Below are 17,826 nucleotides of genomic sequence, written 5' to 3' on the forward strand. Positions count from 1 at the left end.
GTTTACACTTACATGAATAATTTTGGATGTCAAAAGTATATTTGTTAATTTTCTCGGTAAATTTATGCAGACGTTTTAGGAGGTATAATTCTGTGCGGGTAATTTCGGTGGAGAAATTTTCAAAGGGAAATTCTGCATATACTTTCTCTTCCAAAAATGATACAATTTACAAAGTGAATTTTCAAAACGTTGCACGTGTAAGTAGCCTCTACGTGCATATTTGGTACTTAATAAAAGTCCAAAATATATGCATATTTTCACTTATGCACGCACATACACGTTTAAAAAAAAGAGGTGGTCCAGGGCCGATAGCTACGCACATACGTTGCTATTTTAAGAGACTCATGCTTACATTTTCCAACTTACTTGCGTATTTTTACACCTGCTAATTATCTGTTGTAAGTCATATTAAATATGCTTATTGTGTACTAATGGCTAGGTGGGAGGTCTGGGTGAACTGGGGGGAGTTCAGGCTGAAGAACTAAGAGGGTCTTGATGACCTGCAGAAGGACTCGGAAAACTTGTAATTGGTATAACTGGTAATGTCATCAATGTGCGCATGTTATAAAATACACCAACTTATGCGCGTAAATCAGGACTTAGGCAGGTAAGTCCTATTTTACTTTCACACATAAAATATACACTTACATTTTTAAAATAGGTGGCTAAAGTATGCGCGTTTAATGCATTGATCTATGTGGTTTCAATGCATTGCATGTATTCACATGCAAGCCTACATACGTGTGCATGTTGCAGGATAGAGAGATATGCATATTTTATAACATGAGCATATAGCATTTGCATGTGTTATAAAATACTATAATAAATCTATGTGTGGCCACATACACACGTAAATGTCATTGTGGGCAGTTGTCTGAAAGCTATCCTCACTGTGCGTATTTGCCAGCTAACTTATGCAGGATGTTACAAAATTACCAGCAAAAAAAAATGTCATTTTCATAATATTGGGGAAAAAAAAACCCAACCCTCCCAAAAACTTGGATCATAACATTTTCTAACCTTTATTTTGATGTATGGTGTAAACTATCATGGTAATTGCATTACTTCAATTAATAATTCAAAATTCATAGGGATCTCACAATACAAACTTGTACTAAACATTTTAAATCTGTTCCAAGATGTAGTTTGATGGGTATACTTATTTTTTTTCATGGCTGACAAAAAGGACCTTTCTTGATACTATCGGCATAGTTGCTTTCTTTTATAACTACTTTTAAGAGAGCTTGCATTCTCTGCCTTGCAAAGAACAATTAACTTCAAGTATCCCAATTCTGAAAAGCACGGGATATTTTTAAATACTGAATCATTACTCTGTTCTATAATGCATTAACTGCATAATGGTCTTCTGGAGCTGTTAATTTACTTTTTGAAGCAAGGTTTAGCACAGACAATGCTGACATATAGTCTATTTGTTCTAAAACTGCAAGGAAACAGGGTATGACCACTCAGTGTTGTTCATGTCACTTATCAGTCTAGGATCTGTTTGAACTACAGCTTTAAGAGGTGAAAATACCATCCAGTAATGTCTTTACTAATATACCCTTTGACATTTACTGCTTCCATTTAAAACAACAACAAAGGCATACATCAAGTGCGTGCCATGTAGAGGTTTATTTTTATTGTCCACCATGATGAATTAGGCATGCATGTCCATACAATTTTCCAAATTCAGTATTCTTGAAATTATAAGACAGTGGAATATTTTTGATAATTGTATTTAATGCAAAGAATTTCTATATATAAAAATAATATATGTGCACTTAAGTAGCATGTATATACTTACATATTATTTTATAAACATAGATATGTGTGTATTTTCCATTTTGCATGAACATAGTGACAACTGCAGTGAAGTGATGTTTAAAACCATGAATTCTCTCTTAGTATTCAAGCAATTTATTGGAAATCTAAGTGAGTTAATTTTCTTTTTTATTAAAAAGTCATGAAGGATGATTAAGCTACATAATATTATTATTGTTTAAACTTTCTGTTGCTTACCTCCCCCCTCTATGTAGGAACAATATATACAGGCAGCAGGATTTTAAATTCATCCCTAGATATAAATAACAGTTTGATTGGAGAGATCTGCTGTATGAATGCAAATGTTTGGAGATCTATCATGATTATTAAGAGAAGCACAAAGGATACATTAGTAATACAATACCAATAACCCATTTATGAATGTTTGGAGAAGAGCAAATGGTTGGCGTTTCCATCAAATACATTGACTTTTTCTTCTATACAGATTTTATTTAATCTCAATATCCTGCTTTTCCATATATTCTGCATCATGTGTATTATCGAAGATTGTGTAAGCCATGGATACAATTATTGGACAGCATCACAAATGTATTTTGGGATGTTCTTTCTATTTCAGTGGTAATGAAAAGGGCATTGCCAAAAATGACAATATACACAATTTTTTCATATTTTACCACCGACTATGCTAGAATAAAGTGAAACTTTTGGTGGAAATTGCTAGGCCAATGTATGTCCTTTGGCAATTTTCTTTGCAGTGAAATACATGTAGGAAATGTCAGCTGCTCTTTAAAAAACAGTTCGTGGGCATTCTCCTTTTTGCCATTTCTTTTCCATATTCTCACAGCAGACGTCACTGCAGAGGTCTCATACTGCTACATCTCTTTTGCACAGCTGTGAATGATTACCTTAAAATCGTATGTCCACTAATGGGTTCAAACTGCACTGCTGCACAGTTGTCCCGTGGGTAATTTAGTGCCTCAATGTGTTAAAGACTTCTAATATCATCCCCGAAAAACAATTTGAAAGCATAAAACTTCAAATTCACTATAACTATATTTAAATGGTACTGTGAATATTTAGCTTCTTGAGCAACAATAGAGCTACATATCATCAAAGAGGTCCTCTTGATCTGCAGTGTTTTTCAAGGTTTCCAAAGACATTATTCCAGGTGAAAGGTTCTTGCTGGTTGTTGGTGGTGAGGCTGGATTCAATCTAGAAAAAAAAAGAAAGCAAATATCTGACAGTTGTGTTTGTTGAAAAAGAATGTTGTGTAGCTTGACAAAATATACAACTTCAACCTTACAATCTTAATCACTTTTTTCCAGGATTTATGGTTTCCTTGAAAGTAATACCGATGTTTTATGTAGCGAAACAGAAATCAAGTACACAGTTGAAATACTCACAGCTAAATTACTTAATAATTGCTCCCCATGCAATTCGTCAACATTTAGTATTTATTGAAAATGGTAAACTCATCATGGTGCAGTGAAATTGTTATGCATCTGTGCAAAATTCTAAGCAACTAGAACACATTGTTTATGTACTGTTTTTTGTATTTGTATCAATCATAAGGTAATATTATATGCATCACATCTGTACTGTCAAGCAAGTTGAAAAGGTTCCAGGTGTGGTGTCTGTGGAACCTTGGGCTGGGATGAGACTGGCTATACCTGCAGGGAGGAGCTCTGCCAGTTCTCACCGCCAGCAGGCAGACCCAGACAAGTAGAGATCGATCTAGAGCTTCACCTATCTCAGCCCTCATTCCCCTCAGGTTGGGCCTTTGGGTGCCGGGGGCAGCAGGACTTAGGAAAGGGTCTCTTAAGGATGGCTAGTGATGTGGTCCAAGGGCAGGCTATGGTCAGAGGCAGGCAGCGGTCGGGCGAAATAGGAGTCCAGGCAAGGGTCAGTGGCAGGCAGCAAGAAGGCGAAACGAGAGTCCAGGCAAGGGTCCAATCCAGGTATCCATCCGAGGGAGAGGAAGAGGGACGGATAGGGCTGGAGCAGGCAGGGCAGGCGAGATAAGAGCGGGCTGGGCAGACGAAGGCAAGACCAGGCTGGGTGGACGAAAGCTGGATAAGCAACGCACACTACTAAACGTAGGTGGACCTGTTGTTGAGGCAGGGTGCATTGGGGGGGGGGGAACTACTTTTAAATAGGGCGAAGACGGTGAAGTCATCAGCGGGGGCCATGGAGACTTTTCCCGCTGTGGTCTCTTTTAAAAGGCCTGACATCAGGCGCATGCACATCTAAGGGGCACAGGGTGAGGTAGGAGCTGGCGGCCTTCTGCTGCCTGGTGTTCAGCAGCCTCCTGCTACAAGAAGGGTCAGTGGCATCCTGCCGCGCAGAGGTCAGCGACAGCCGGCCGGAGCGTGCTGGCCGTAGAGGTGAGAATGGCAGCTCACAGGGGCAGCCCATGAGCAATTAATCACAACACCAGGTTTGTACCCTGGCATGACTTGATATAAAAGTACCACTGGTTGGCAACATTTAATTTCTCTTCCCTTTCCATTTATTTATTTGTTCATTTATTTTTTTTAAATAAATAAATAAAATCACCATTGGGTAGCTCATTTCTCTTCCATTTCCATGGGCCTTTAATAAGCAGTAAACACCACAAAAAGATCTAATCAAAGTAAAACTGATGAATCAGGATACTTTGCTGACGTAATTTCAACAAATAAAAGATAAAGTATTAACCCACAACAGGATTTGAAAGCTGCAGCCTGGCTCAAATTGAGGATATGATTTGCAGAATACTGTGTGTGAGGTTTAAAGGACAGAGGTGGAAGCTGCATGGCCATTTATCAGGTGCATAGTGTATAAGGAGAAGGGCTGCATCAGAAAATCTCAAAATATAAAGTGCGGAAGATACTCCAAGTTCTGCTGGTGCTCATATTTTGCTGGAAGCTAGCTGCAGAAAGTGGCAGACCTGCCAAGGAGGGTTAGAGGCCTGACTATATTGGGGTTGATATTCAGCCGTTGAGTGGCTCAGTATGTTAGCCAGATACACTTATTCAGCTAGGTTAACCGGGATACTCAGTGGCGCAGCAGCGTCACTGAATATACTTGGATATCTTAACGTATATCCAGCTCACTTTAGGACAGCCCTATGGCATGACCAGAGTTAGTTGGATAGACTGGCTGGCTAACTCCGAATATTGGAGTTAGCTGGTTAACTTATCCGGCAAACTGCACTCTTCCCTGGAATGCCCCCCGCCCGGCCACGGAACGTTCCAGTATATCAATCATGATATATTAATAAAAATATTTCAAAACAGATGAAGAATAGAACATACAGTAATAGTTAAGAAGAATAAGGATTAAAAGGTTAAACATTTCTTCAAAATCAATTCAATATTTCAAAACAGCAAACATCCAATAATTAAAACTAATAAGGATAACATTTTCCCTCTCTCCATACCTATGAACTTTTGATTTCCAGTCACCTTGAGATTGTAGTAGATTAGTGGACAAGAGGTGGGGAGAACACACATTTTCTCCTCTCTCTGTCATATATACATACACACTTCCACACACAAGCCCTTCTACCCTCTCTTCTCACTACCCTCTTCCACTTCCTCACCTTTTAATCAATCACCCTCCCCTCCACTCACCTTCTCGTCATTCACCCGTCCCTCCCCTCTCAGTCAGTCACTCCCGCTCCCTCCCCTCACTCCTACTTCCACTCCCCCTCTTCCCTTCATCATTAAGCCTTCACTCCCTTCTCTTTGTGTCACTCAATTCTCCCTCCCTCCCATTCATGCCTATCCCTCCCCCTCTATCATTCACTCACCCACTCAATCCCCTTCCCTCATTCTTAACCTCTTCTCTCTGAGTCAGGCTCCCTTCTTCCCACTCACTCTCTTCACTCTCAATCAGACTCCCTCCCCTCAGTACCTCCCTTTCCCTCTCAGACAGGTACCCTCCTTTCCACTCCCCCTCTTCCCCGTCATACTCCCTCCCCCATTAACTCACTTCCTTCTCAGACATTCTCTCTCCACCCTCACTCCCTTCCCTCTCAGTCACACATCCCCTCTCCCTCCTCATTCACTCACTTCCCTTCTCTCCCCCTCCCTTCTCTTCTCTCCCCTCTCTCAATCACTCCCACACTCACCCCCTTCCATCCCTTACCAATACCCCTTCCCTTGCTACCATGTGACTCACCCTTCTTACCAGCATCATTGTTGTCTTCTTTCTGCTGGCTGGTGCTGGAAGTCAACTTCAGGCCCACCACCATACAGGACCTGTTCTTGCTGGCAGTGGATGGGAACCCCACCAGCACATCACTCCATGGCACTGCAGAGTCAGTTTTTCATGGTGAGGGATAGGAACCTCACCAGCAAGCCATGCTGCGGTGCAACTCTTATTGCTGGTGGGGGTTGGGAAACCTGCCAGCATGTAACTCTTCGAGGATGCCACCAACCTCCCAGCAGCACCAAGCATGGCCTCTCACCAGCCTGCTCCTTTCCCAGATGTCCATAGGTACACACACAACTCTTCCCTTTAAAGGGCCTATAGCAGAAAAGCATCCGCAACACTCCTTGATGATGTCATATTACTCCACAAACTGTGCTTTGGTGTCTCAGCAACCGGCCTCCTAAACTGGCTTTGTAGTGTGTGTTGCTACTTTCTTCCTGATTCCTGTGCTCCCCGTCTTGCCTCATCTCTCCAGTCCAGCCTTGCCTCTTCTCCTCAGTGTCACTTGTCTCGTCTCCTCGCCTCAAATTAACTCCTGGATTTGATCCTTGCCTGGATCTTGATCATTCTTACTTGCTGCCTGCCTTTGACCCTTCCATGGACATTGACCTTTGTTGCCTGTCACCTGCCTTTGACCGTAGTCTGGCCCTGGATCGATGCCTATGCTATAGCCACAGAGACTCTCGCCCAAGACCTGCTGGCCCCCGGAACCCAAGGGTTCAACCCAAGGGGAAAGGGGTTGGTATAGGTGAAACTCCTAGTCTGTTTTTTCCCTGTGAAGCTCCACCAGCTGTCAGTGGGAGTCTCTGGGGCCTTCCCCGTAGATTGAGCCAATCTCACCACAGCAGCAAGGATCCACAGATCCTACACAGCACTTTATTTTTTAATGGCAAATATTACAGCTGCTTGGTTTAAATCAAGAAATTGAGTGGAAAGTGTGTCTTTAAATTAGTATTGCGTTTTGTGGTATATTTGGGAAGTAGGCAAATTGCTATTATATATAGCTCTGCACACACTGTTGGGATTGGACATCAAGTGTGCAATGGGTGGGACTTAGATTTATTAGGGGTGTTAGAAACCAATTGTAGCTAGTACAGCATTACTTCTGGGGTTGCAGCAGATACTGAAATTAGTGCACTGAAAGGTAACATTACACACTTATTTATTTATTTATTCATACATACGCTTTTATAGACCGGTATTCGTCGAAACATCATATCGGTTTACATGGAACTAAACAGCGAAAGTACATTAAACAGGGAGTTAAGAATTTGGGGGGTATAACTTGTACAGAATTAGCGGAATAAGGTATATACAATATATACAAGTGTACAGTAATATATACAAGGGTACAGTAATATTAATGTATGAGGAAAGGGGGGTTAATAATTTGGGGGGTTTAACTTGTAAAGTAATTAGGGAGGTAAGATGGAGAGAATAGCTACATGGGTACAGTATTAATATAATGGAGGGGGAGGAAACTTAAGGAAGTATCTACATAGTACATAGTTATCTACACGTTGAAGAACTGGGTACAAAGCATTAATAAAAAATGATTGAATTCAAAATTATTTCTATTTTGCTCACAGACACAGTAAGAATGTTGAACAAGGCACATGATATAGCAAGGTAAATGTATTTTTGCCACATATTGTGTAAAATTCACATATACTGAGTAAAATTCTACTGATGAAGCCAGAGAACTGGTGAAACTAAGATCCTTTGTTTTTTGTTAGAAAATTGTATATTTGAATGAGCACAGCATTATCATGTGAACTGCACTTGTATTAACAATATGGGCCGGATTTTAAAAGGGTTACGCGTGCCGGGCCTATTTTAAAAAGGCCCGGTGACGCGTGTAAGTCCCGGGGCTTGCAAAAAGGGGCAGTCCGGGGGCGGGGCCAGAGGCCTCCGACACAGCGGCCATTGCTGTTGTGTCGAAGGATCATGTGCTGGCAGGCTGCCAGCAAGCACAAAAGGTAAAATAAAACTTTTGGGGGAGGTTAGAGTAATGCAGGGGGAGGAAAGGATAGGGGAAGGGGTGGGAATGTCAGGTTAGGGGATTAGGGAACGGGGGAAGGCAGCGTGGCTCAGCGCGCGCCGACCCCTATACGTTAAATATAGTCAGATTCATATAAATAAAGGAAAGGGGTAATAGCATATATATGAGATCAATAACAATGTTAAAAGCCTTTCTGTAGGTTAGAGTAGTTGGTTAGTGGGCATTTCTTAAGCCAATCATGATTGCACAAGAAGGCTGCCAGAGGAACGAACTGTTGGTATGAACTGGCTTTTTCATCTATTTTTTGAGTTTAACAAATGTAACACTACAAATGAATTTGTGACTATAATCATTTGGTGGTTCTCATTTTTTTTGGTTAAGTTTAAAGTTGTCCATGACCAGACTTTTCTGGATAAACTTAGTTGGTTAATGCTGCATATTGGTGCAACTTGGATAAATTTAAAGCCTGCTCCAGGAACACCTCCACTTCACCTCTTTTTTTTCATCCGAGTAGGTTTTAGGAGAGTGATGACTTACCTGCAAGGGTAGAAAATTCAAAACACAAGGTTTGTCGGGCTAAGTCCCAAACAGCTGGACAAACCCTTTCTATATTGACCTCTGTGTTCATATATTCTTAAAGGTGGATTTTAAAAGTCAGAGGCGTGCCAAAACTGGGAGATGGGCGCTCATCTAGCATATGCGCGTGTCCACCTGATTTTATAAATGCCCACATGAGAGAATATCTCGTCTCAGGAAAAAGGTGGCGGAAAGTAGGCGAGGCATGGGCACTCCGGAGAGGGGGCCAAGATAAGCGCGTATGTGTGTACACACACGGGTGCTGGTAAAGATCCATTTCAGTGCAACTTTACTTCTGCTATAGCTGAGATGTCAGTATAAAATGATTTCTGGCCACATATGAACTGATTGAGGGGAATGTAATCTAAAGAACTAAGGGGAGGCGGGTCTTGATGACCTAGCTATAGATTGGGCAAACTGATGGATGATCTGGTGAAACTGGTCATGTCCTGGACATGCGCCTGTTACAAAATTCCCTCACTTCTTCGCCTCAAAGCTGACATTTCCCTGATGGCGTGTACGCATATAAATAAGGTGCACGCACACACGTCTGGCCTATTTTATAACGTGTGTGCATCTGCACGCAGGATATAAAACTGCAGTGCAACTCTCCGCTTGCCCATATAAACAATGCATATAGGCACCCACAAACCCATTTTAAAGTTACCGTTTTGGAGGATAACTTCAAACAGCTGTGTGCGCAGATTTTTCTCCTGGTACACGCACAAACCAAAAAGTTCAAAAGAGGGACAGGGCGTGGGCGGGGTCTGGGCAGGGCATGGATGGGCCGAGCATGCACCGGGGTTCCCTACCATGTAACGTTGCTCCTGCTATGGATGGCGTTTAAGTAATAAAATAACAAAAACTAGACTAGTGAGTGAGGTTTTAATGGACAGGGCTAATAGGGTAAAAGGGAGGCAAGCTAGCTAGGGGATTTGGAAGTCATGGCCTTTACTGGGGTGAACTGGGAATGAACTGGAAAAGCAGGTAATTGCATTGCCATGCGTATCTACTAAAACCCCCTCTTATACAAGCGAGGCAGCTTTTGCATGCGCATGCTCATGAAATTACTAGTTTTATTCACGCCCTCTAGACTTGACGGATCCACAGTGTTTATCCCACGCCCCTTTGAAGTCGTTCACAGTTTTAGACTTCACCACTTCCTCCGGAAGGGCATTCCAGGCATCCACCACCCTTTCCGTGAAGAAATACTTCCTGACATTGGTTCTTAGTCTTCCTCCCTGGAGCCTCAACTCGTGACCTCTGGTTCTGCTGATTTTTTTCTGACGGAAAAGGTTTGTCGTTGTCTTTGGATCATTAAAGTTTTTCAAGTATCTGAAAGTCTGAATCATATCACCCCTGCTCCTCCTTTCCTCCAGGGAGTACATATTTAGATTGTTCAATCTCTCCTCGTATGTCATCTGATGAAGACCCTCCACCTTCCTGGTGTGGCCTGCTTATTACAGCGGTTGCTACCCCTAATTGAGCTGGACGTTCACTTGGATGCAGATACGGCGCTGCTCTCTAAATTGGTGGTGGAGTGGAGGGTAATTAGGGCTGGAGGGTACTGGAAGCCAATAGTAACAGGTGGGAGAGAAAAAAAGGGGAAAAATGGATAAAGTGCGTAGCTTGCTGGGCAGACTGGATGGGCCGTTTGGTCTTCTTCTGCCGTCATTTCTATGTTTCTATAAAAGTCGTACGCACAATAGCCAATTTTATAACAAGTGCATGTATACGCGTATATATGTGCATATGTTATAAAATCGCTGCGCACATGGGTACGGTTCTTAAAATTCACTTCTACATCTCTACCTGGTAACATACGCACATATGTATGCTTATGCATGAACACATGCAATACACTGAAATTGAGTATTTCAATACATTGAATGTGCATACTTTTCATACCTATTTTGAAACTATACACATGAAAATAAAATACGATTAACTAACATAAAACTTGATTTACATGCTGATTTTCAAAAGCATTTACACGTTTAAAACTGGGTTTTACATGTGCAAATGTACTTTTCCTGTGTTAAGCGGCTTTTGAAAATTGCTACAATACATGCCATTGAATTATCCATAGGATTTACTCGCATTAATACACAACATAGGTAAATGGATTTTGAAAATTGCTATGATAGTACGTTCAATTTACATGCGTAGCTCCTTTAAAAATTCACCTAAGTTGGTATATTTTAAAACATGCGCACACAATTGAAATTACTAGTTTTACCAAATACTCCACCGGTTTGCCCAGTCCTTAACCAGGTCATCAAGACACTCCTGGTTCTTAAGTCTGAACCCCCAAGTTCATCCAGACCTCCCACCTGGTCAATAGTACACAATAAACACATTTAATATAATTTACATAAGATAATTAGCAGGCGCAAAATTATGCGAGTAAGTTGAAAAACCTATTGCCCTGATTTTAAAAAGCCGTTAGGAAAACAACAAGGAATAGATGCCACGGTCTTTTTCAATTCTTTATTGAAGTGGAGAAGTATCTAAAATCTTACAGCACTACGTCTCCACTTCAATAAAGAATTGAAAAAGACCGTGGCATCTATTCCTTGTTGTTTTCCTAACGACGTTTTTAGATCGCCTGCCTTCGTGCTTTTTGGGACCTGATTTTAAAAGGCCATGCACATAAATTTCAGGGGTTACATGCGTGACTGGGCCTTGTGCGCACCACACACATTTTATAATGGGCCTGACCACGCATGTGTCCCATGAAATGTGCCAAAGTGCTGGCCTGTCTGAAAGGGGTGGGCTGAGGGGGCATAGTCTGGGTGGGGAGGGGCAGGGTGGGGGTGGGCTGGGACAGTGCCATTAGCCACTGTCCCAGGGAAGGGCGTGCCAGCTGGCGCGCAGAATCTACTGCAGCTCCAAAGGATCAGCAAGGTAAATAACAAAAAAAGTATAATAACTAGGAAGGGTTTAGGGGTCGGGGAGGAGAGGAGAGGAGAGGGGAAAGGGTAGGAAGGTTAGTAAGGGGTATAGGGAAGCTCCCACCCAGTCATAAGAACATGCCATACTGGGTCAGACCAAGGGTCCATCAAGCCCAGCATCCTGTTTCCAACAGTGGCCAATCCAGACCATAAGACCATGGCAAGTACCCAAAAACTAAGTCTATTCCATGTTACCATTGCTAATGGCAGTGGCTATTCTCTAAGGGGCGGATTTTAAAACGAGCGCGAATAGCCTACTTTTGTTTGCGCTCCAGGCGCAAACAAAAGTACGCTGGATTTTAGTAGATACGCGCGGAGCGTATCCGCTAAAATCCTGGATCGGCGTGCGCAAGGCTATCGATTTCGTATAGCCGGCGCGCGCCGAGCCGCGCTGCCTACCCCCGTTCCCTCCCCTCACCTTCCCCTCCCTTCCCCTACCTAACCCACCCGCCCGGCCCTGTCTAAACCCCCCCCCCTTACCTTTGTCGGGGGATTTACGCCTCCCGGAGGGAGGCGTAAATCCCCGCGCGCGCGAGCGGGCCTCCTGCGCGCTGGGCCGCGACCTGGGGGCGGGTACGGAGGGCGCGGCCACGCCCCCGGACCGCCCCGGGCCGTAGCCACGCCCCCGTACCCGCCCCCAAAACGCTGCCGACACGCCCCCGAAACGCCGCGACGACCGGGCCCGCCCCCGACACGCCCCCCTCGGAGAACCCCGGGACTTACGCGAGTCCCGGGGCTCTGCGCGCGCCGGGAGGCCTATGTAAAATAGGCTTCCCGGCGCGCAGGGCCCTGCTCGCGTAAATCCGCCCGGTTTTGGGCGGATTTACGCGAGCAGGGCTCTGAAAATCCGCCCCTAAGTGAACTTAATAGCAGGTAATGGACTTCTCCTCCAAGAACTTATCCAATCCTTTTTTAAACACAGCTATACTAATTGCACTAACCACATCCTTTGGCAACAAATTCCAGAGTTTAATTGTGTGTAGAGTAAAAAAGAACTTTCTCCGATTAGTTTTAAATGTGCCCCATGCTAACTTCATGGAGTGCCCCCTAGTCTTTCTACTATCCGAAAGAGTAAATAACCGATTCACATCTACTCGTCCTAGACCTCTCATGATTTTAAACATCTCTATCATATCCCCCCTCAACCATCTCTTCTCCAAGCTGAAAAGTCCTAACCTCTTTAGTCTTTCCTCATAGGAGAGCTGTTCCATTCCCCTTATTTTGGTAGCCCTTCTCCCTACCTTCTCCATTGCAATTATATCTTTTTTGAGATGCGACGACCAGAATTGTACACAAGGTGCGGTCTCACAATGGAGCGATACAGAGGCATTATGACATTTTCCGTTTTATTCACCATTCCCTTTCTAATAATTCCCAACATTCTTTTTGCTTTTTTGACTGCCGCAGCACTCTGAACCGACAATTTCAATGTGTTATCCACTATGACGCCTAGATCTCTTTCTTGGGTTGTAGCACCTAACATGGAACCCAACATTGTGTAATTATAGCATGGGTTATTTTTCCCTATATGCATCACCTTGCACTTATCCACATTAAAATTCATCTGCCATTTGGATGCCCAATTTTCCAGTCTCACAAGGTCTTCCTGCAATTTATCACAATCTGCTTGTGATTTAACTACTCTGAACAATTTTGTGTCATCTGCAGATTTGACTACCTCACTTGTCGTATTTCTTTCCAGAATACAAATTGCATATATGCTAATTTATATTCCCCAGTTCCCTCCCAATCCTTAATTGAAGCGCACTGGGAGGGAACTAGGGAAGCCCTATGTGCGTTGGCACACATAGCTTTTTTAATTCAGCCCATGCGCGCACGAGTCCCGACCCACCCACACATGTGCGCACGGGAACCGTATTTTATAACATGCGCGTGCCAATGCACACATCATAAAATACCCGAGTCCATGTGTGTGCACTGGGATCCGTGCCCACATGGATGCATGAGTGCAAGTTTTAACATCTATCCCTATGTCCATAACTTTTAAAATAGCAACTCACATGTAAATGTTGGTTCCACCTGGAATGCCCCAGACCACCCACTTTTAACATGTGAAAGCAAAAATACATGCATATGCTTGATGTTTATAAAATAGCACGTATGCAAGTTCATGCTACTTATGTGCATATATGCTAATTTGTATGCACGTAACTCTTTGAAAATTCACCCTTTAGTCTATAAGATCTGTCTTATTTCAGCATATATTCCTCCTTTCTAGCATCTCCTTCCTTACAAGTACTAATGGGGCAAAGAAGCCCATATCTCAAGGCAAGAAGAATGCATGTTACTTTTTTTTTTTTTTTTTTTGCGAGGTCAAAGGGTTGATAACTTGACTAACTGGAATAGGAAGATAATCATGAGGCTATTATTGATACTTCAAAGATGTTCACACATTCAAGGAGAGGTGATAATGAAAATTTGAGGGCAGCGGAGACACAGGGTTCAGATGAGATTAGTAGCTAATTAGAGGCAGAAAAGCAAGGATTTGCCTCCTAAAAAAGGCACTTTGCCTCTAAGCACAGCATAAGAAAACAAGGGTTATAGTAAACTGAATACACCCTGACCCATAGGTCACCCACAAAAAAAAAAAAAAAAAATCAAGCTGAGTCATCCCTGAAACCAGAAGAATAGTTTTAGTTGGAATACTGGTTATTATGCAAGTTAACCCTTAATGAGAAACCTAGTCAAGTGAGGGTATAGCTGTATTCCTTGCAGAGGTCTGTTTCGATCCTACCAGTTTTTCAAACACAAAGGCCAAATCATTTGTGATAATAAGACTTGGTGGTATTATGTACTATGGTGTCAATGACAAATATAAGAACAAAATTCTAGAAACAAAACCAATTTATTATTCACCTTTTAAGCCTTTGTGGGGTCTGAATGTCCCCTGTAACTTGTGATAGGCTTGTTATACATGGTAAATTATGTGGAAGCAAAGGAAAAACACAAGAAAAGTGTAGGCAGGAATGACATTTTCAAGGCTTAATTCTAAAGAAAAATGTCCTGCTGTCTTCCATTAAATACTATATAATCTTTATTGTAATAATATATTCCAATAATAGTGTTTTATTATACGGGAACTAATGCAATTGTGTAGATGGACTGGGTATTGTTATACTATCATGTTAAAAGTGCAGCTTGATTCATTCTATTGATTTTACATTCATTACTACACTGAATGGAATAAATTAAAAGTCTAGAATTTTTTTAAATAAAGAGTACTTCAATAAAACCGTGGTAAAATTGTATTCATTACTTAAGTCCCTTCCCAATTAACACAGAGCAAAATCATCATTTATGTCAGTTCTAGCTCAACAAAATACACACAGCTCAATTTTAAAAGTGTTGCTGCACAAAATGTCCACAGGGTATATGGGCCGTGTGCAAGCAGCGCGGATTTTCAAAAGCTGCAACATACTCACGAATGTACCTGTAAATTGTAAGTTACTGAGAGGAGCATGGGCATTCAGGGGCTGGGACAAGACTATGTGCATAACTCCGAATTTTAAAACTGAAAACCACAAGGGTAGATTTTTAAAATAGCACGCGGTCGAATTTTGCATGAATACACGTGGCGAAGCAATCGGACCTCCCCCAGGTCCCTTCCAGTCCGCTCCAATTAAGGAACAGACTGGAGGGAACTTCCCTACCCCCTACTTAACTTTCCTTCCCTTCCCCACCCCGACCTCTAATGCCTACCTAGCTACCACAAATTCTTTTTTTACTTACTACTCCTCGGGAGCAGAAGCAAGTTACGTGCGCCAGCCAGCTCCCAGCGCATGCTTCCCTGGGACCATGGCTAATGGCTGTAGACCTAGCCGGCCTCCGTCCGCTCACCCAGACAACTCCACCAGCCCGCCCCTTTTTCAGGGCCCAGCACTTGTGCGTGTATCGGCACTTACACGCATGGCCGGGCCCTTTTGAAAATGCACGCAGCACTCACAGGGCTCGGCCATGCGAGTAAGTGTCGGTATTTGCACACGTGACCATTTTAAAATTTGGCTGACAGTGCGCACATGGTAAATATCTGTGTAACTTCACTGCTGATCCTGATGAAGAGAGTGTCTGCAGATCTTGAGTTTTAAGGCTTACAGAACAGGGTGAGGGGTCCAAGTCAACTCCGGAGCATGTAAGATGAAAAACCAGAGAGGTCTGAAAGACCTTGCTACTAACCGGACAAACTGGTAAACTAATTGCAAAACTGGGAATGTGCCTCGTGTGAGCACGCTTTAAAATTTGCTGACATATGCATGTAAAAGCCTACAAGGCCCTACGGAAGATACCTCTTATAAATTGGGAGAATTCTTATGCGCGGTTGGTTCATTTTAAAACATATGTGTGCAAGTGAGCCATCTCTTTGGATAATTGGCAGGTTCTTGTGGCCTGGATTGGCCACTGTTGGAAACAGGATGCTGGGCTTGATGGACCCTTGGTCTGACCCAGCATGGCAATTTCTTATGTTCTTAATTAAAAATTCCACTGTATCCTCACATGCGCGCTGATACGCGTGTATGGGTGCACATGCGCTCATTTTAAAATATCCGTCATATTTTAGAAATAAAAACACAAAGAAGATGTCATCAGATAATGACCACTTGGTTTACCTAGTCTGCCTATTTGTGCCTACCTACTGCGCTGTCACCGGTCATAGTAACATAGTAAATGATGGCAGAAAAAGATCCAATGTTCTGGCCTGGGATATACCAACAGATACTATTGTCTCTCATACCCTGATTTTTCAGCTTATTTCTCTCAATTGGATCCTCTAGTATTGTTACTTCCTCTTTCCATAATATGAATGTCCTTCGTCTGGCTAGTAGTCAGTCATCTCTTTGGTATTTTAATTTTGGGTAGTAATTACTGCTCCATGCAGGTTACGCCCATGTCTTCTATGAAGGGTAGTAAGTACCTCTCCGTGCAGGTTATCCTAGTTAATACAGGTTATTTGATCTATGGTCTTCTCTCTCACTCTCCCTTTCACTCAGTCCCTTTGTATCTATTCCATGCAGGCTGGAAATCTATCACTCTACTGAAAGTCTGTTTCTGGTATTTACTACCAATTTCTCATTGAAAAAGTATTTTCCTTCATGCCTTTTACACTTTCCTCCTCTTTGACTTCGTATGATGATCCCTTGAGCTATTTAGTCTATGAAAAACGTTACCTTTTAGTAACTTTTTGAAGCCTGAGAGATATTTGAATGTTTGTATCATATCCTCTTTCCCTTCTTTCTTGTAGAGAAAACATCTTTAGCTCCTTAAATCTCTTGATGCACGGACTATAATGCTGACTTTCACCACTTTGGTAGTCCTCCATACAGCTGCCTCCATCAGTATCCTTTTGTAAATGTCGTCGGAATTGCACAAAATTACTCAAAATGAACATAAGATGTGCCATGCTGGGTCACTAGGAAGTACCTGGCAGATTCCAAACAGTAGATCCATTTCTTGATGCTCACTCCCAGAGATAGGTGATTGCTTTCTCAAGTTTATCTGGCTAATAATTGTTTATGGACTTTTCTGGGAATTTGCCCAAACCCCTTTTAAACCAAGCTATTCTAGATGCCTTGACCATATCCTCCAGCACCAAATTCCACAGCTCAAGTATGTTTTGAGTGAAAAAACATTTTCTCTGATTTATTTTAAATCTGCTACCTGTTACTTTTCATTGAGCATCCCCTTTACTTACTACTATTTGAAAGGGTAAATAATCGTTCCCTGTTTACGTATTCCACCCTTAATGATTTTATAAACCCCTACCACCTTCAAGCTGAAGCGCCCTATCCTGTTTAGTCTTTCTTCTTAAGAGCTATTCTATTCCCTTTATCATTTTTGTTGCCCTTTTCTTCTGTACCTTTTCTAGCTATACTACATTGTGTTTTTATTTCCTATGATTATTTTGGTTGGATTTTCTCTATAATTTGGGTTTTATTAGATATTTAGCAATTATTTGTGTTTTAAGTGTTATGTTATAAATTGTAATCTTTTGTTTGTGGAATATTTCTTACTACAATATCACTTTTCTTATACTGATTTTGATTACAATTAAATATAAATAAATAAATAGGTCAAATCAACAAAACATGTCTTGAGAATGTTATTCCTGGAGTATTATCAAAAGGATCTGGAAATCACTCATCACTATGCCATTTGGAGAGGGCCATTGTGAGAGGGCCAGTACAGTAGCCGAGCTACTGGTAAAAGTTTTCTGGCCTGGGATATACCAACAGGTACTATTGTCTCTCATACCCTGATTTTCAGATTATTTCTCTCAATTGGATCCTCTAGTATTGTTAC

The 17,826-nt window shown here is 42.2% G+C and overlaps 1 protein-coding gene across 4 annotated transcripts in view; it reads right to left on the reverse strand.

The window, feature by feature from the left end:
* Positions 1-1,613: 1,613 nt before the first annotated feature.
* The window catches only part of XRCC4 (X-ray repair cross complementing 4), a 607,418-nt gene continuing 591,205 nt past the window's right edge, over positions 1,614-17,826 (reverse strand). For all 4 annotated transcript variants that reach the window (XM_029573821.1, XM_029573829.1, XM_029573847.1 and 1 more), the window contains one exon: positions 1,614-2,994. In XM_029573821.1, coding sequence (XP_029429681.1) covers positions 2,883-2,994 — 112 coding nt within the window. In that variant the 3' untranslated portion in view covers positions 1,614-2,882. The remainder of the gene's footprint in view (positions 2,995-17,826) is intronic.

This window comes from Rhinatrema bivittatum, chromosome 1, assembly GCF_901001135.1.
Source record: "Rhinatrema bivittatum chromosome 1, aRhiBiv1.1, whole genome shotgun sequence".
Taxonomy (NCBI): domain Eukaryota; kingdom Metazoa; phylum Chordata; class Amphibia; order Gymnophiona; family Rhinatrematidae; genus Rhinatrema; species Rhinatrema bivittatum.